The sequence below is a fragment of the Phytophthora cinnamomi genome (genome assembly GCF_018691715.1).
Source record: "Phytophthora cinnamomi strain GKB4 chromosome Unknown Contig95, whole genome shotgun sequence".
In the NCBI taxonomy this organism is placed as follows: domain Eukaryota; phylum Oomycota; class Peronosporomycetes; order Peronosporales; family Peronosporaceae; genus Phytophthora; species Phytophthora cinnamomi.
Genome location: NW_027151028.1, coordinates 99,304 through 117,319, shown reverse-complemented (window position 1 = coordinate 117,319; position 18,016 = coordinate 99,304). Strand labels below are relative to the sequence as shown.

At 55.0% G+C, this 18,016-nt stretch overlaps 8 protein-coding genes across 9 annotated transcripts; 4 read left to right on the top strand and 4 right to left on the bottom strand.

Moving 5' to 3' along the window:
• Positions 1-503: 503 nt before the first annotated feature.
• IUM83_16666 (CAMK/CAMK1 protein kinase) lies at positions 504-1,676 on the top strand (the record flags this gene model as incomplete). Its single annotated transcript, XM_067941567.1, has 1 exon — positions 504-1,676. One exon carries the CDS (start codon positions 504-506, stop codon positions 1,674-1,676), a length of 1,173 nt encoding a protein of 390 aa, XP_067783812.1.
• A 211-nt stretch (positions 1,677-1,887) lies between these two features.
• Positions 1,888-2,401, bottom strand: IUM83_16665 (putative palmitoyltransferase; the record flags this gene model as incomplete). Its single annotated transcript, XM_067941566.1, has 2 exons — positions 1,888-2,319; positions 2,384-2,401. 2 exons carry the CDS (start codon positions 2,399-2,401, stop codon positions 1,888-1,890), a joined length of 450 nt encoding a protein of 149 aa, XP_067783882.1.
• A 38-nt stretch (positions 2,402-2,439) lies between these two features.
• Positions 2,440-3,478, bottom strand: IUM83_16664 (putative palmitoyltransferase; the record flags this gene model as incomplete). Its single annotated transcript, XM_067941565.1, has 7 exons — positions 2,440-2,470; positions 2,555-2,614; positions 2,690-2,809; positions 2,889-2,948; positions 3,014-3,181; positions 3,249-3,343; positions 3,416-3,478. 7 exons carry the CDS (start codon positions 3,476-3,478, stop codon positions 2,440-2,442), a joined length of 597 nt encoding a protein of 198 aa, XP_067783856.1.
• Positions 3,479-3,810: 332 nt separating this feature from the next.
• On the top strand, positions 3,811-4,654 carry IUM83_16663 (proteasome subunit alpha type-2-A; the record flags this gene model as incomplete). The annotated part of the gene is made up of 3 exons (XM_067941564.1): positions 3,811-3,931; positions 3,997-4,406; positions 4,475-4,654. The coding sequence occupies 3 exons, from the start codon at positions 3,811-3,813 to the stop codon at positions 4,652-4,654; spliced, it is 711 nt and encodes a 236-aa protein (XP_067783893.1).
• Positions 4,655-4,893: 239 nt separating this feature from the next.
• IUM83_16662 (putative serine protease family S54) lies at positions 4,894-6,156 on the bottom strand (the record flags this gene model as incomplete). The annotated part of the gene is made up of 4 exons (XM_067941563.1): positions 4,894-5,064; positions 5,147-5,220; positions 5,284-5,746; positions 5,815-6,156. 4 exons carry the CDS (start codon positions 6,154-6,156, stop codon positions 4,894-4,896), a joined length of 1,050 nt encoding a protein of 349 aa, XP_067783814.1.
• An 801-nt stretch (positions 6,157-6,957) lies between these two features.
• IUM83_16661 (Guanylate-binding protein 7) lies at positions 6,958-9,420 on the top strand (the record flags this gene model as incomplete). The annotated part of the gene is made up of 3 exons (XM_067941562.1): positions 6,958-8,032; positions 8,098-9,167; positions 9,238-9,420. The coding sequence occupies 3 exons, from the start codon at positions 6,958-6,960 to the stop codon at positions 9,418-9,420; spliced, it is 2,328 nt and encodes a 775-aa protein (XP_067783813.1).
• A 204-nt stretch (positions 9,421-9,624) lies between these two features.
• On the bottom strand, positions 9,625-13,603 carry IUM83_16660 (myotubularin-like protein; the record flags this gene model as incomplete). Its single annotated transcript, XM_067941561.1, has 3 exons — positions 9,625-10,229; positions 11,082-11,226; positions 11,291-13,603. The coding sequence occupies 3 exons, from the start codon at positions 13,601-13,603 to the stop codon at positions 9,625-9,627; spliced, it is 3,063 nt and encodes a 1,020-aa protein (XP_067783892.1).
• A 775-nt stretch (positions 13,604-14,378) lies between these two features.
• Positions 14,379-17,719, top strand: IUM83_16659 (alpha,alpha-trehalose-phosphate synthase (UDP-forming); the record flags this gene model as incomplete). 2 transcript variants are annotated; one of them, XM_067941559.1, is made up of 5 exons in its annotated part: positions 14,379-15,377; positions 15,720-16,119; positions 16,252-17,366; positions 17,450-17,498; positions 17,577-17,719. In XM_067941559.1, 5 exons carry the CDS (start codon positions 14,379-14,381, stop codon positions 17,717-17,719), a joined length of 2,706 nt encoding a protein of 901 aa, XP_067783851.1. The 2 variants fall into 2 exon arrangements, with proteins under 2 accessions (XP_067783851.1, XP_067783850.1); XM_067941560.1 differs by lacking the exon at positions 17,577-17,719 and having other exon boundaries at positions 14,379-17,366; positions 17,450-17,515.
• Positions 17,720-18,016: the final 297 nt, after the last annotated feature.

Genomic DNA, 18,016 nt, shown 5'->3' with positions numbered 1-18,016 from the left:
TGGTGGACCACAGAAGTCAAGTGCGTTGACTGGGAGTCTCAGCAGCTGCCATTGCTCCATGGCAGCAGGACTCCAGCTGGACGATCGTCTGGTGATTACTGGGGGTTCGGCACCGGCCAAAGACACTTTGACCGCTCATGTGGTGGATTTTCAAGTGGGTACGCAGCTATTCCCGCGGTTATTTCTCACCTTGAGCCCATAAATCCGCGCTCTGCATCACTTGAACAAACTATAGGAATACATATCCCAAGTATTCACAATACCCTATTTCGTCAGTCTTCACCTCAGCCTGAAAACGATCCCATACTCCTTCCGATATAAGTACCTTTATTTGTCAATCTCTTTTTCTTCCCACCTGCGCCAATCCGCCGCTTAACCTCATCACTGCGCCGTAATTCTTGGGTCCTCCTTTCATCTGATTTATTTCGCTCAGTGCACCACTGCCGGCATCGGCCATCCGAGCGCCCCATTAGCCGCACCCGTCGCCCCGACCCAAGCCCAATATGCGCTGCTTCGAGTGCTTCTACAAGTGTTTCGGGCGCAAGGACGACTCGCTGACGACGCCCAAGGGCGACGGCAGCCGCGAGCTTGCAGTCGCCACCGCCACCGCCGTCGAGGAAGTGTCCGTGTCCGTAGCCGCCGCCCCCGCCTCAGCCGCCAGCGCCGCCGCGACCTCCACGCCCACGGGCCAGAAGGGCCGCGGCAAGGTGACGGACTCGTACACGCTGGGCAAGGTCATCGGCTCCGGCTCGTACTCGGTGGTGCGCGAGAGCGTGCACAAGAAGAGCAAGCAGAAGTTCGCCATCAAGTGCATCAAGCGCGCCGAGCTGTCCGACGAGGACGACGAGGCCATCCAGTTCGAGGTGTCCATCCTGCAGCAGATGAAGCACCCGCACATCATGACGCTCGAGGAGTTCTTCGTCGAGCCCGACTACTACTACCTCGTCACCGAGTTCGTGGGCGGCGGAGAGCTCTTCGACCGCATCGTGGAGAAGACCTTCTACACGGAGAAGGAGGCGCGCGACCTCGTCAAGATCCTCATCGACGCCATCAAGTACTGCCACGACCAGAACGTGGTGCACCGAGACCTCAAGCCCGAGAACCTGCTGCTCATGTCGGCGGACGACGACGCCAGCATCAAGCTCGCCGACTTCGGCTTCGCCAAGACGGTGACCAAGGACGACTCCGGGCTCGTCACGACCTGCGGCACGCCCGGGTATGTCGCCCCGGAGATCTTGGAGGGCGCGTCGTACGGCAAGCCAGTGGATATCTGGAGCATCGGAGTCATTACGTACATCTTGCTGGCAGGGTACCCGCCGTTCCATGACGACTCGCAGCCCCTCCTGTTCAAGAAGATCCGCAAGGGCAAGTACTACTACGACTCGCCGTACTGGGACAACGTGTCGACGGACGCCAAGGAGTTCATCTCCAAGATGCTCGTGGTGAACCCCAAGGACCGAGCCTCGGCCGGCGAGCTGCTGCAGCACAAGTGGATCACCGGAACGGATGTGGCCACCGTGCCGCTGACCAGCGCATTGACCGAGCTGCGGCGCTTCCACGCGCGCAAGAAATTCAAAGCGGCCGTCCATTCCGTCCAGGCGACGATCAGCATGAACAAGGCGCTCTCTGGGCTCGGCGAATCCGCCAGGAACAGCAACTCCGCAGTGTCTCTTTAGATCGTACAACAGATAACCCACCAGCCTATTGCAGGGGCGAAGGCGCGAAAGAGGATGGCATGGTGCTTGTAGATGCCCCGTCACAGTTGGCCACGACGCCTCCTCTTCGAGCTCTCGACTGTTGCTTGCACAAATTTATTCCGTCATTCTCTATTGCTATCCCGCGCGCTGAATTTGCTGGCCGTTGTCCTTGAAGAACGAAATGCCCGATTCAGTTTGTCTTCTGTTTGCTGTCACTGCTGTGACGGAGGTGCAAGGCGTCGAGTAGATTCTCCTTGAAGGAGCCGAGCTTGTACGGATTGAAGTCGACGTCTTCGACGGAGAAGCTCTCCTCGGTGTTCATGATGGAGTCTGGAGAGAACAGTCCACCCCAGGACGCGTCCAGCGTCTTCTTCTGCTCGCGGCGTGGCACGGACAGTTTTGGTCGCTTCCTAAATTGCAACCGCCTGAAGAGGAAGCGGAACATTCGACGGCCTGATGTTTCGCCGTCGAGCTCGGCTTCCTCGCGCAGATCTTCACGCTTGAAAGATTCGTTTGCCGTCTCGTTCTGAGCGATGCGCTTCAGCTGCATCATGACGAAGACCCAGACGATAATACTGGTCATGAGGCACATAGCAGTGACGAAGCCCAGCGCTTGGTTGTTCTGTAGCGACATCATCATTAGACTCATTCGGCAAGAACGATCGACCCAATAATTTAACACGCACCGCAACCAGCGACTGCATGATCTTAGCGACCTCAGTTCGATCGACATCATTGATGGTCAAGCCGCGATCGTGGAAAATGTTGTCAGCCTACATGGTGACCATTGTGACCACCACACCCCACACGATCAGAACTCCCACAGTTATCATTCTTTTGAATAGCAAACAGTGTACCTGGACAAGGAATGCACCGCTGGTGACGATAAAGCCTTCAACTGAAACAGCCAGCTGAACCTGAAATAGCAAAAATATATCGCGATCAGATACGATACTCATGCCACGAGAAGAAGCTCTAGTCGAAGATCTTACCAGCAGGTACGCGAGGAAGTACTTGTAGTTCTTCTCCCCGACGCAGCCATTGAACCAGACTTCACATCACGTAAGTTTCGATACAAACAACTCATAGGTAAGCTCAGAAACGCACTGCAACTGCAGCAAAACAACAATACATAAATATAAGAACCAGGCCAATTCTCAAGCTAAGAGCACCCAGCAGGATAGTACTTACTGGTGGTCGAATCTGCCGACGCAGTGGTTGCACATCCGGCAATGCTTGGAGCGCGGCAGCCTGCATAACCCCGCGTGAGATTCTCAACTCCCTCCCCTCTCTCTTCAACTAGAAACCCCACTCACTTTAGCGTCTTGCAGGTGCGGCAGTACTTCCCCTCCGGGTACAGCACCGGATGGTTCACATACTGCGCGAACTCGTGGATGTTGTCACGTCGGATCACGCCTGGGTCGCTCGTGCACATGACGAGGTACAACGCGACCGCCGCCACGAACAGCAGCGAGGGCAGCCACCTGTCAGCAGCAATACCCCGTCAGCCCCTGTATATCCACCGCTGCCACTGCTTATTGAGCCTCGTACTTGTGGTACCAGGCGACGTAGTCGTTCGGCATGAGCGGGTGCGCCTCGCGCAGGTACAGATAGTAGCACGAGCCCATGGCGACGAAGTAGATGATCTAGCGGCAGCCGAAACAGCTTTAGAAGTGCTACGAACACCCCCAATTGAGAGTGGCGCTGTCGGATCGCACCTGCACGAGCGGGTTCCGCTCGAAGAAGACATAGTCCCGCACTCGCACCAGCGCGGCGCCCATGGCTCAAGCTGTCAATACTGAAGTGACGTTGCATCGTCGAGGAGCTCCGTTTCTATTGCGTTAGAAACGGTTTCTTACTTCAGGGCATAGGTAGTTGTACCACATTACCGGTACACGCGATCCGCCAGCTCGATCTCCCCCTTCAGACCAAGAGGAGAAGGATTTCGACCAAGGTAAGATCGCGCTTCAAGGCGCCGACTTGCGCTGCGTGTATCTCGGCCTGCAGAGGCTCTACAAGCGTCGCAGTTGGCGGTCTTGATAGCTCGGAGTCTGCCCTATTGACTCACGCTTTCCTCTGCTCGCCACGCCCAGTATCCACTGCGCAATCGACCATGGCGGACTCTGCGTACTCGTTCAGTCTGACGACCTTCAACCCGTCGGGAAAGCTGCTGCAGATCGAGTACGCGCTCAACGCCGTGAACACGGGCGGCAAGACGTCGCTGGGCATCCGCTGTAGGTGTGAAACGCTGCCTGGAGGCGGCTAATCGAGGCTGACGCTGCAATTCCCCCCTGTTTAGGCAAAAACGGCGTCGTGATCGCCACGGAGAAGAAGCTGCCCACGATCCTCGTGGACGAGGACTCGTACAATAAGATCGCGGTGCTGTCCGAGCCCGCCGGCATCGTGTACAGCGGCCTGGGCCCCGACTACCGCGTGCTGGTGCGCAAGGCGCGCAAGAAGGCGCAGACCTACTTCCAGAAGTACAAGGAGCACGCGCCCGCCAGCATCCTGGTGCGCGAGATCGCGGCCGTCATGCAGGAGTTCACGCAGTCGGGCGGCGTGCGCCCCTTCGGCGTGTCCATCCTGTACGCGGGCTACGACGACGACGGCCCGCAGCTGTATCAGATCGACCCGTCGGGCGCGTACTTCGGCTGGAAGGCCACGGCCATCGGCAAGGACTCGGTCAGCGCCAAGACGTTCCTCGAGCGGGTGCGTGTGCAGTGGTTGTGGGTGGAAAAGGAGTGGGTGAATGGCTGATTTTTTTGGGTGTTTGGCAGCGTTACAACGACGACTTGGAGATCGAAGACGCCATCCACACGGCGCTGCTGACGCTGCGCGAGGGCTTCGAGGGCGAGATGGACGAGACGAACATCGAGGTGGGCATCATCAAGGAGGACAAGAAGTTCCACGTGCTCACGCCCGCGGAGGTGAAGGACTACCTGGAGCAGGCGGAATAAGTGCGACCGACAGCTTTGTTTTGGATGGTTTGCGCGGCGCTGGCTAGAGCTGGGAGAGTAGAGTGTCATTGTTGATGCGATGCTGTGGTGACAAACAGCGAGGCAGGCATTCGTGCGGCTACAGTAATAACACCGACGCAAATAAAGATGAGCACAAAGGACGGAGATCTGCGTTGCGCTGCGTTCTGGGTTCTCAGCGGGTAATGATATTGATTGCGCTGAAGCTCTTGCTAGGGGGTCTAGATGCTGGATGGAGCTTGGTGAAAGGCGAAGCCGGCGCTCTGGCCACCTAGGTGGCCCACGCAGTCAACACGCAGGTTGCGCTGGAATGCTGCGCCTACGAGGTTGAGCGCCGTGTACAGCTGCAGCATTTGCGCTGACGTCATGTCGAAGATTCCGTAAAGCAGAAGCTGCGCATAGCGTAGAGTAAATAAGCACAGCTGTCAGTATGCTACTGCAGCTCAAAGGAATTAATTCCAGAAGTGAACGTACTCGCTGATCAGGGAAGAGGAGGCATGACACCGTGAAGACAGCTGACACCGCGCCACTAGCACCGATAGAAAACACTGTACACACCAATATTTAGCTAAAGCCCCAATTCCACCTTGCAATTCGTAAAGCAGCCTCACCTCCTCCGTTTCCTCGGAACTTCGAGACCAATGCACTGAGCGCCGACGAAGTCATAGCCGAAGTGAAGTACAGCGTCATGAACTTCTCGATGGACAGGAGCTCCGGTCTACGGCTGAAGCTGTTGTAGTTGTCTCTCACAAACCCGGCGAACCTCGAATTCGCCACCGCGCGACTGTACCACGCCCCCGAGTTGTTGTTGCTCGGAGACAGCACATGCGGTCCGAACTCCCACAACATGAACATGTTGATGCCAAAGTGCGGGAACGTGATGTGGCTGAAGGCTGACGTCAGAAGCGTGTGGAACCGCTTGCCGTACACCACTGCGTCGTACGAGCTGGCAAAGTGCCTCCACATGAACTGGTGCAACCTAGCGTTCCGGAACGACACGCGCCACAGTCCGAAGACCACAGTGTTGGCTACAATGATGGATGCCACCGCCTTCTTGTTGTTATCTTCAAACCACTGCAACACCGCCATAAATCATTAAAACGAGTTCCATAACAGCCAAAACATCTCCAAAATGCACCAACCGGATTATCGAATTGCCGTCCATTGCCACGGTAGAATAAGTCCTCCGTGTCTCCATACAAATTCCTGATGGGCCCCTTGAAATCCCCGCTCTCTTCTCGCTTCTGCAGCAGCGAAGTGGCTACAATTCCGCCCGACACGAGCCCCATGCTGGCGGTCAGAGCCCGGTCATGACGACTCCCGCGGCCGAGCAGCAGCGTCTTGTGCTGCTGCTGGCGCGCCAACACGCGTAGCTCATTGCCACGAGCTGTGAGCGTGTTTGCGTGCGACGACCGCAGCAGAACATCGCGGGACCGACGAGCGGGGGCCGCGAGCGGATGAGGACCGCGCACGACGCGCAACATCTTCCGGCGATGATGGATGAAAAGTGGCGACATACCATTATTGATATGCGGTTGGGAAGGTTCTCGAAATACTACCGAAAAGAATATTAGCAAATATACCAAGTTTGGGAACCTGTGCAACGAAAATCCTTGATGCCTGTCTGTCTTTCGAGCTTTGTTGCTGAATCTTCTCATTTGGGTTCGTTGCATGTGCCTTACGGCTCGTGTTGCTCGCGTAAATTTCTGCCTCGAATATCTTGCACCTTGTTGCAGATACCTCCAGAACACAGCTCGAATCCTCCCTCGAAAATATGGAGACTATTATAGAGGGATCGGCTTCCGCGAACCGACCGGTGATCGATCTCACGAAACTCGCCGACGATGCCGAAGGAAGGGGGCATCCGCTCGTACATTGCCAATGGCACCTTAGCTGGGAGGGATCAGTGGAGAGGGGTAACAGCTGTACCTGTATGGCTAAGTGTCGACGTAAGAGTGCCTGTGCTCGCCCCAAAGACGAGTCCAAACGAAAGGGCATCTCCAGTATCAAGCTCACAAAACATGGCCGATGTCTTTAACGGTGGTGAAGACGGACCCGAAAGCTCAAGCATCCTGTGAACGAGCTCCTGTTGAATGAATCACCAATCGTGAAGTTGATGTCGACCACCGACATGACTTCATCTTATCTTTACCCAACAGCATACCTACACCCTTTACTTTCATACACCCATCTTATGCAATAGTTGACGAACTGCTATCCATCATGCCAATCAGCGACCATCACTCCTACCTTTCCTTTCCTTTGGCCAAATCAGTTCCGCACTCATGGCGTCCGCGCCTCCGCCGCCGGCGGCGCCGCTGCCCTTCGTGACGCTCAGCGACGACGGCGGCTTCGACATCGCGCCGGAAGCCGTCGAGTACCTGGGGCAGATCCGCGGCGACATCGCCGTCGTGGCCATCGCGGGCCTCTACCGCACGGGCAAGTCGTACCTTCTCAACTTGCTGCTGGGCCGCGCGCAGGAGAGCGAGATGTTCGACGTGGGGGCCACCGTCAACGCCTGCACCAAGGGCATTTGGATCTGGGGCCAGCCCGTAGCCAGTCAGAGCCGCCACCCGGCCTTTAAGCACCTTAGTAAAGACACCACCGTCGTGTTCATGGACACGGAGGGGCTGGGCTCCACCCAGCGGTCCCAGACGCAGGACACGAGGATCTTCGCCCTGGCCTTGCTGCTCTCCTCCATGTTCATCTACAACAGCAGAGGAGTCATCGACGCCAGCGCCATCGAAGACCTGTCGCTGGTGGTGAACCTGACCAAGTACATCCAAGCCAAGGCCCACGCCGACGAGGAGACGGACGACGGCAGTGACCTGTCAGTGTTCTTCCCGGACTTCCTCTGGGTCGTGAGAGACTTCACGCTGCAGCTGCAGGAAGACGGCAAGAAGGTGACGTCCAGAGACTACTTCGAAAGCGCCCTCAAGCAGCAGCCTCCGCTGACGGACGAGGTGGTGCAGAAGAACAGGATCCGATCGTTGCTGTCCACCTTCTTCCCGTCGAGAGACTGCGTGACGATGGTGCGCCCACTCAGTGACGAGGCGCTGCTGAGGGAGCTGATCAGACAGCCGTACGAGTCGTTGAGACCGGAGTTCCAGGAGCAGATGGACGTGCTGAAGAATAAGTTGGCGGCGTTGCTAAAACCGAAGACGATGATGGGCAAGGTGCTGAATGGCGCGATGCTGGTCTCGCTGACGGAGAATTATGTCGCAGCTTTCAACAGTGGATCCAGTCCCGTTATTACGTCGGTGTGGGATCGGGTTTTGGAATCTCAGTGTGACCAGGCGCTGGAATCGGCGAAGCAGGTTTTTCAGACAGCTATGGATGATGCAATTGCCGAAAAGCACGGTACGTACTTGTAAACTCTACCGTGGTGTCGAGGGCGTATAAACTAAGATCGATTCCATGAGCAGGCCCGGTGATGGTCAATCAAGCAATGCATACACGTCCAGTTGAAGATGCTGAGTTGCTAGCTGCATACGAAGCAGCGCGCGAAGCTGCAGAAAAAGAGCTCGCACAAGAAGACATTGCGACATACTCGTCCATCGAATCGTATTTTCTCCAGCTTTCCGAGTACGCTCTTGAAATTCTGCAGACCAAGTATACAGACAATGATGCAGCCTCGACAACCTACAATAGGGAGCTACTTCTGGAGTTATACCAGCCAGAAGACGATATCATTGACGATCTTGCATCAGCCTTTGGAAATGGAGCCCAATATTTGCAAGATAAGCTTACAGCCTCTCGAGACTTGCTAGAATCGGTTGTGGGGCAATATAACGTGCGAGCGTTGGGGCCCTGCAAGAGCTTGGTACTCAATAGCTTTTTGACAGACAAGATGGTAGCGGGTGTCTTCGAGTGGGGCACGATTGTGAAAAGGTTTTTCCGGGCGAATGAGTCCAAGCTGATGATGGATATTGCTACTACACAACAGCACTTACGGTCAGTTGAAGCAAAAGTCCGTGCAGCACAAGATATGTTAACTCAACAGAAAGATTCGTACGAGAGAGCTGTGTTATCGATCAATGAACGCATCACGAGTGAACGGAGCACACTACAGGACGAGATTCAGAGCAAGCAAGCAGAACTTGAGCGAACAAACCTGCAAGTTGAGCGGTTGAGTGGTCTTCATAAAGAGGCTCTTGACCGTCTAGAACACCAAATTCAAGAAGCAAAGGATGAACGGAAACGGTTGGAGGCTGACGTTCGTGATGCTGAAGCTCGCCGAGAGAGCGAGCGCCAAGAAGCACAGCGTCAGTTGTTGGAGAGTGAGCGCAACTTCCACAACGAGGAAAAGGGATTACTGCAAGGCCAGCAGCAGTTTCTTCAAAAGGTTCTCGAGTTGGAGCGGCAGCTTGGCAAGCAAGATACCGACCAGATTGCAGAGCTCTTCCGCATAGACAAGCAGAACCAGGAAGAAATCTCTCAGTTGACTCTTCAACATCAGGACGAGCAGGAAGAACTGAAGGAGGGCGCAATTCGGGTAAGGCTTTTTTTTTTTTAATTGTGCTGAGGTTTCGAGAATCTAATGTCTTCTGCCTCGTTTACCTTAGGATATCCGTACGATGAAAACCGAACAAGAGGATGAGCTGAATGCACTCCAAGGAAAATTAGACGAAAAGAAGACCCTTGTTGCCTCTCTTCGCCAGCAGCTCGATGAGAAGGAGGCAGCGGCTGCGCGAAAGCAAGCTAAGGCGAATCAACTGTTTGGCGGAGAGGAATGTGTCGTTCAGTGAAAGCAATACAATTCAATTGACCCGCTTTTCTATGGCCAAGGCGGACTTGTACGTGTAACTCGGCTCGGTGCTTTGTTCGCATAACTGTCGCGACGGCACTATAGAGTTGAACCCTCGAACAACACAACTTTTTCAGCCCGTGAAGGGTTCTCTACTTTATTCATCATCACCCTCCACTTAAATACATGTCATCTCCCTCTACCTTTAGGGCTGATTCTCCCGATATTTTTCTTCGTCTATCACAGTCGCTTGTAGCAATTGAGCGAGCTGCTCTTGGAACTTGGCCTCCACTTCCTCGAGATCTCGACGCTTTCGCTCCTTCAATTGCGCGATCTTCTTGGCAAGAGTTGCATCATCTGCAGCACTTAACATCGAGTCCTGAGACGATGTGCTTCCTTCTGAAGTTGCCCTTCGCTCGCGCCGCGACAACGGTGATGCACTGCTCGAAGAATGTACATCACCTGGGTGGTTCTGGAAATCGAACAAGACGTGCGGGGTCTTGCGCTCCCATTTCATTGTTTCATCTTCACGACGCGTATCGACGCGCTTTGTCAATGCCTCTAACCGCATGAGCAACTCGAGATGCACAGTTTCAATCTCTACGCTTGCATCTCGATCGAAGTGGCTAGTAGGATCCCACCGCAGATAGTAATGCGCCCAAAATCTGAGCGATTTCATCGAGCAGGACGGCACGATCACATCTTCGCACGAGGCGAGGGCCCCATAGCGGCCGACCTCGTCGCTCTCAGAAATAGCGTCGGTATCAGAGGTACTCCATAGGCCATCCGACAGTGGAGCACGCTCTACAGCTGGCATGAACAGCGAAGTTAGAGACGAACGGGACTTCGGTGTCGGCGGCTTTACAATAGCTCCGCCATCTTCAGCGTTCCGACCAAAGTAGAACGACCGAGAACGTGGGGCAACGGGTGGAGACGAAGGAAATCTTGACAACGCCGACGCCTCCAAGGGTTGCGGAAACGAAAAACCTGCATCCAAATCGCGGATAACTTTGTGGTAGCATGATGGTTGAAGAAACATCACGTCGGTATCACTTTCGCCATCCCAGCTACCCATGTCACTGTCATCACATGGTGAACCGTTGCCGTCACTACGAATATGTACCAGTTCACGCGAAAGCTGAATGTGGGTAGATTCTAAGGCTGCATTCACCTGCGCATCCGTCGCTTCGGTTCTTGAGTGCGATGGAGAGGAAGCCACTGCAACAGTACTTCCAAACGCCATTGAGGTGGGCGTCGAACATGCTGAAGACGATCCCTCTGATGATCCAAATACGCATCTACTCATTCTATAATCTTGATACCCATTCGTTAGAGAATGCACGTCGCAGTCTTCGTGGGTCATGTGAGGCACTGGTCGAGGGGATTCCGCGTATACGCTCCCCAACTTCCTCTCAAAACACTGGCGAGTAGCAGTCACGCTCGCTTTCCACTTCATACGGGGGGCATTATGTGGTTGGTAAAACGGGTTCAGCACAACTGAGCGATCCACTGTGCTGAGATATGACCACAGCGATTGTGTTGGATGGAGCGACTCCTGCTCGACGCGCTCGCGTTCAGAGTCATAGAGGAATGTCCCAAAACGGCACGAGTACAAGTGATCCAGGATGAGAATGAGGTAACGCTCATTGAACTCAAACGCACTGGGGGACTGGACAAGCACTTGCCACACGCAATCGATCCACTGCAGAAAAACTGGCGACGTTTCGTTGGAGTTGTTGCTAGCTCCATGCCCCGTTCGATCCCGAAATTTATGACCAAAACTGCACCACTCCTTTTCAATCAGCACCTGAACATGCAAAAAAACAGTTAGCAACAATACCAAAGTCCGGCATGAGTTTGTGAGAGTTTACCTGAAAGCCTTGCACGGTTCGATAATATGGATCGATCAGCAATTCTGTTAGGGCTGTAAGCTGAGCTGTACGGTCCCATCCGTCACTGCAATGAATTAGGACACTGGACTTCTGCTCCTTAACAATGCGGACAATTTCCACGGCCGAGTCCAGTATACGAGATATGTGGTCCATCCAGTGAGTCGAAGCCAACTGGTCTAACCACTTGTCGTTGTTCTGCTTCGTGGTACACAGGTCCATGAGTTTGTGATAGCATTTGCGCATTGCGTGAATATTCTCGATGCCCATGAAGATCAATTTGCACTCGGTCAACACCAGTGACGCCTCCATCGACTCCAGAATCTGTCGGCGCTCATCACTGTCGCTCCAACCACTGGATTCATTAATTGATTGCGAGTCTCCATTGATAGAGGCTTCAGCCGCGCCTCCTGCCATAGGTGTTGCCATGAAGCCAGCAGATATGGCCGCGGCCGCTGCTGCATTCTGTTCTGATGTCACCATGTCAGCATACTTTAATGAAGCTGTCGCATGGCGAGTTTCATAGTGCTCCGTAAGTTCGTATCCTGCCCGACCAACTGTCTTTTGCGCTACAGCATTCTTCCAGGGTCGCGCATCGATGATCACGAGCTTTGTTGACGACGGATTAGTCGCTGCGATAGCCTGGATGAGGAATACGTCTTTGTCGCACTGCTTTTGCCCGAGACCAACTAGCGGCTGACTGCTTCGGCAGATCACAGCACCTGTATGGCGATCGCGCCACGAGAGTACTGGAATACGACCTTTGGATCGAAATTTGGAAGCCACCGTCAACACGCTGTCAGATACTGAAGCTGGAACGGCCAATATTGATGGGTATGTCGGGCACAATTCGTACTGGTCATTGATGTAACTCAGTCGCCATCGATTCGTGGACGACAGTAACCCCATGCGCTGGAACTCAGCCTCTGCATCATAAACCCTCCAGCCGTCCACAGCACCGTTGACGCCGTCAAATCTCTCTAACGAAAACTTGGCAAACTCGTCCACTTTTCCTTCTGGCTCACCAAGTGCATGCATTCTTACAAGCGCGTAGGTGCGATCAAATTGACTAAACGTCTGCTTCGATACGAGCCCTTCAAAAATAAAGTGCAGTCGACGGAAATCCTTCCCAACAATCTCAAGCACTCCAGTGTCCGTCTCCACCATTTCCTTCCGCTTGACCCGTTCAATCGTCACGAGCGGGATAGCTTGATACGCCACAAGAGCTTCCGAATGCAGGTCGCTGGCATACGGCAGCTCGTCTTCTCGCACATTCCTCCTCACATTCGCGCTCTCCAACGAAAATCTCCCCATGACGACCTCCCCGTCCACAACCCCATCGGGAGCGGGGCTAAACACAAGTCTATAGTTCGTCACGTACAGCCTGCCCGCGTGCTCTATCCGGTCCAGAAACCTGACCCGGACGTTGTCGTTCCTCACCAGCACCGCTTCACCCGGAAGCGTCTGCAAGAATCCGTCCCCACCCCCATGGCCCCCAGCATAGTCCGTCTCCTCGCTGCCCGTGCGCTCCCGCTCGCTGTAACTCTCACTCGACGCGCCTCTCGAGGTCAACCCAGGCACATGTCGCCGTCCGTTGGACGTCATGATGCCTCCCTCCATGACGTCGCTGCCGGGACTGGAGTCCGAGTCCACGGCGGTCATGGAATTTCTGAAGGTCGAGGGTCGGTAGTAGCCTGAATCCGCGGCGGATCTGACCCTGCTCTCGTGGGAATGGTGCCGGTCTCTGCCTGGGTCACCGGAGGGAAAGCAGAAGGGTCCTCCTGCTCTGCCCGACTCGGCTCTGTCCGCCGAGTCGCTGTGTCTCCTGGGGGGCTGGGAGCTCCTGGCCCTCTGGCGGTCGTGCACCATCTTGGCGTGCGCCTTCTTGGCCGCCACCGAGCACTTGGCGCACACGCGCACGGGCGCGAAGAAGCCAGAGTTGACCAGCGGCATGCGCGCCGAGGAGCAGGCGTCGCAGAACACGTTCCCGCAGCGCCGGCAGTGGTGGCGCCGCAGCATGAGCGAGAACGCGGCGCGGCAGCTGTAGCAGCGCTCGGCCAGGCTGTCGGGCACCCAGGCCACGACGTGGCGGCGCCCGGGCGCGGAGCGGGGCTGCGGTCGGGTCACGGTCTGGGTCTGGGTCAGGGTCTGGGTCAGTGTCTGGGTCTGGCCTTGCCGGTGTCGTGGGGTCAGGTGCAGCGGCTGCGGCTGCACGGGCGACGCCGACGTGACCACGGGGGACACGGCCACGGCGTGCGCCTCTCGAGACGGCGCGCGGGAGCGGCTCGGCAGCATGGAGGGAAGCCGCACTCTACGATACGCGGGTCTGGTCAGGGCCAGCGCCGCATCAAACGAATTATCTCCTTGATTGAAGGACGCTCTATACTGAAGAAGGAACATCCATAAATCAGTACAATGCCGTGGGTTTGTGCGAAAAAAAGTACAGCATCAGTAGTCCGAAATCAACGGCTTCGAGACTTGATAGTCTGCGAAACCGCATCGGGCGCCCGAAAATTGGCCTGGGAGAAACTCCTGCCTGCAAGAACGCATACCCAGTCTTCCAAACAGGCGGACGCAAGAAGTCGGCCAAAGTTCCTTCAGCATGCTGAAGGAACTGGTTTGCATACGTCCGCCCTTATATAAGTTAATGAGTAGTGCGTCAAGTTTGTGCGCAGTGCGTGAGAGCGCGGCTTTAGGAGAAGGATTGCGTAAAGTTTCCGAAAGCTTGCGTAAAGTTTCCGAATGTGCCCTCCTAAAAAGCATGTCCTTTCCTATGACTTGTGTGGTGCGATTTATACTTTACAACAGGTGGATCAGCCCAAAATTATACTTTAGTTTTGGGTTCCGTGCTCGTTATTTTGGGTTCCGTGTCGTCGCGCTCTGTCAGTGATGGAAATGCCCGGCGAGCTGCTCGGGCCCTCGTCGCATATCCGCTCGCTTGCCGGGACACGCCGCGCCAATCTGCCGCATCTAACCGCTGCATCTGCTCTGCCAGCTTCTGCTCTCGCCGCTCACGCCGGAACGACCCTCTAACTCGCCGTGTAGCGCCCAGAATTCCACTCGGAAGGCCATGAGCGACGACATCTCAGGCCTCGAGGCCATCCTGGTGGACGAGGAGTACCTGAACAGCGCCAATCCCGGCGAAATGGAGCTGAGTCGGCCGCAGCGACCGGCGCCAGCGTCTTCGCCAGGTCCGCGCGAGTCCAGACGTGCCAGTATCGACGCCTACGACGCCCGGGAAGACCATTTCGGACGGGAGGACGGGGAGGAGGACGACGACGACGCAGAAGACGACGAAGAGGACGTCCCGGTGGGGCTGCAAGACGACGAAGATGTCCAGGAGGACACCGGTGCCAGTGACGAGGAGGTGGAGGACCCGCCGCCGCAGTTGCGGCCTCGGAACGTCCTCACTGAGACCAGGTCGACCTCCGACCTCCACGCGGCGCTGAGGTCCCCGCCCCGCTCCATGTCGCTCGGCAGCTTCGTGGTGGACGACGAGGACGTCATGGAGATGAACGCGCGCGAGCAGGAGCTGCTGGTGAACATCCAAGAGCTGCAGCGCCAACTGTCCATGGTGCAAATCCAAACGGACAAACCGCAGGAGGAGATCGTGCCGCCGATGATGGACGCCAGGCACAGGCTGATCATGGTCTCGAATCGCCTGCCGATCTCGTTTCAACGCAACGAAGCCACGGGGGAGTGGAGTTTCTCAATGAGTTCAGGCGGCCTCGTGACGGCGCTGAATGGGATTCGAGACCAGGTGCCGTTCATTTGGATCGGGTGGCTGGGCGAAGAGATCCCGCACGATGAACAGAGCAAGGTGCGGGAGAAACTGGCGAGGGAATTTAATTGCGTGCCCGTGTTCTTGTCGAAGGAGATCGCCGCGCGCTACTACAATGACTTTAGCAACGATATTCTGTGGCCCATCTTCCACTACGTGCCGCTGCCACTGTTCCGACCGGGAAGCGAGAAGAAGTTTGATTTTCGGCAATGGGACGCCTACAAACTGGCTAATAAACGCTTTGCACAAGCTGTAAACCAAGTCTACCGCGAAGGAGATTTTGTGTGGGTGCACGATTACCATTTGATGATGTTGCCCTCGCTGCTGCGATCGCGCCACCCGCACTGCAAAATTGGATGGTTCCTTCATACTCCGTTCCCCACTGCCGAGATGTATCGTATGTTACCCGTGGGAAAAGAAATTTTGGAAGGACTTTTAGGCGCTGACTTGTTGGGGTTTCACACGTACGATTACGCTCGCCATTTCATCGCGGCCTGTGGTCGTGTTCCCGGAGCATCGACGTCTCCCAAAGGAATCGAGCTTGGCGATCATTTTTCAGCAATTGGAGTTTTCCCTATCGGCATCGATCCAGAACATTTTGAAGGTATTCTGAACTCGGACGTCACCCAGAAACGTATTGAGGAACTCGCTGCTAAATTTGCTGGGTGCAAGGTAATCATCGGTGTCGACCGTATGGACTACATCAAGGGTATTCCTCACAAGTTGCTGGCGATGGAACGCTTCCTGTCGCTCTATCCAGAGCGATGCAAAGATGTTGTGCTTATTCAAATCGGAGTGCCATCGCGGACCGGCGTGCAGGAATACCAGCACTTAGCAGCTAGCGTGAACGAGATGGTGGGGCGGATCAATGGGCGATTCGGAACTCTAACGCACTCGCCTGTCCATTACATCCATCGCTCCGTGGCTCCAAGCGAGCTAGTTGCACTATACAATCTTGCCGACGTGTGCCTCGTGACATCGATCCGAGATGGCATGAACCTTGTCAGTCATGAATACGTGATGTGCCAGAGTCAGTCATGCGAGCCGCACCGCGAAGGACCAGGTGTTCTCATCTTGAGTGAGTTTGCTGGGAGCGCGCAGTCATTGTCGGGAGCTATTCGCGTGAACCCGTGGAACACGACAGATATGGCGAATGCGCTAGGATATGCGTTAGAACTGCCACTTATGGAACGCGAGTATCGCCAGACCAATCTGTATCGGTACGTGAAAACTCACACTGCAAGCTTCTGGGGTAGAAGTTTCTTGACAGATCTGGAGGACGCAGTATCACGACCACGAGCTGTGGTTAAGAAATTGGTCCGGCTGCCAACTATTGAAGTTCTGGGTGCTTACGCACGTAGTCGCCACAGACTGTTGGTACTCGACTACGAAGGAACTCTGTTTGACGATCCTGCCTCCGCTGGGGGACCATCGCAGCAGCGAAGCAACGTTGCTCCTCCTAAGCCGTTTGTCAAGCGCCTGGTCGAGACTCTCGCCAATGACCCCAAAAACACCGTGGTGCTGGTAAGCGCTCATGAACGAAACGTGATCGGAAGTTGGCTAACTGATCGTCGCGTCGGAGTTGTGGCCGAGTCGGGTTACTTCTACCGATTACCGAACGATGATGAATGGCAAGTTATGACTGAGGATACTGACCCGTCCTGGAAAAAGGTTGTGCGGCCGATCATGCAGTATTTCACGGAGCGTACCCCTGGAAGTCGAATTGACAGCAAAGAGAGTTCACTTACTTGGCACTACGGTGAGACAGATCCCATTTTCGGTCCGATGCAGGCGCGTGATATGCAGGTAAATCTGGAAGACGTCCTATGCAACTTGCCGCTTGAGGTTGTTCAAGGTACAAACCGTGTCGAGGTCCGTTTGCAAGGGGTCACGAAGACGTTGCTGCTGGACGAGATTCTCAAGCAATTCCAGCCGGACAGCGAACCTAGTTCTCCTGTGAGTAGACCACGTCGAGAGGGAATGTCCCCAAAGCAGAACCGACGACAGCGGCCACCTGCACCCCAGCTCGACTTTGTATTCTATGCTGGCAATGGTGTTGAAGACGACGAGTTGTTCTTGTATTTCAAGGAGCACATGGAGTTAGCCCGGAAGGAGGAGGGACCATCCAATACTGGTGCCAATACGGTCACTGCAGGCAGTGCTGACGCACCCGCACCTCCGTTGTCAACGCCAAGTGCAGTGTATAGTGAGTCATTGTCTGCTTTGTCGAGACGCGCCAATATTTTTACGTGTCATATTGGCGGAAACAAGACTGAGGTACGTGAACCTGAGTGCCTAGCAGATGTAACACTGTCTAGCTAACGGTTTCGACTCGGAATCTTTTGTGTGTGTTTTTGCAGGCCATGTTCCATTTGGAACGCCCTTCGGATCTCGCGCGAATGTTGCGGGGTATGAGCTTAGCTTGAATTTTGTAGCTTTGATTCAAGTCTCAAACTGAATACCACTGTTGGTTTATGTCACATGCAGCTCTCGCGATCCACAGTCGCGATGGAGGCACACCAAGAGTGCCAACAGACCGAAGCCCTTCAAATGAACCGCCGCTAGCTGTCAACAGCGGTGGATTCCATGTGTCGGTATCTATGCCGTCGCTTTCAGCGTTTGGTAAGTAAGCAGCGAGATCGCTGCGGATATTGGTCACCTTTTGGCAGTTGTGGGAGTGAGATGATTAAGTCAATGGTAGGTGCTGCCTCGAAATGTGAGATGACTTCCAATTCATGTCTGAATTATTTGGCTCGGGTCGTCTATGCTGCGTTGTAAACAATGTTTAGAGTCTGTACCCGTAATCGATAGACCGTGAATCGCTCAGACTCTGTCAGGGCCAGAGAACACTCATAAGCGTCTCTACTATGATGTCGTGCTGTAATACGATGCTCCATTCAATGTTGCTATTGTAGCTGTGAACGCCA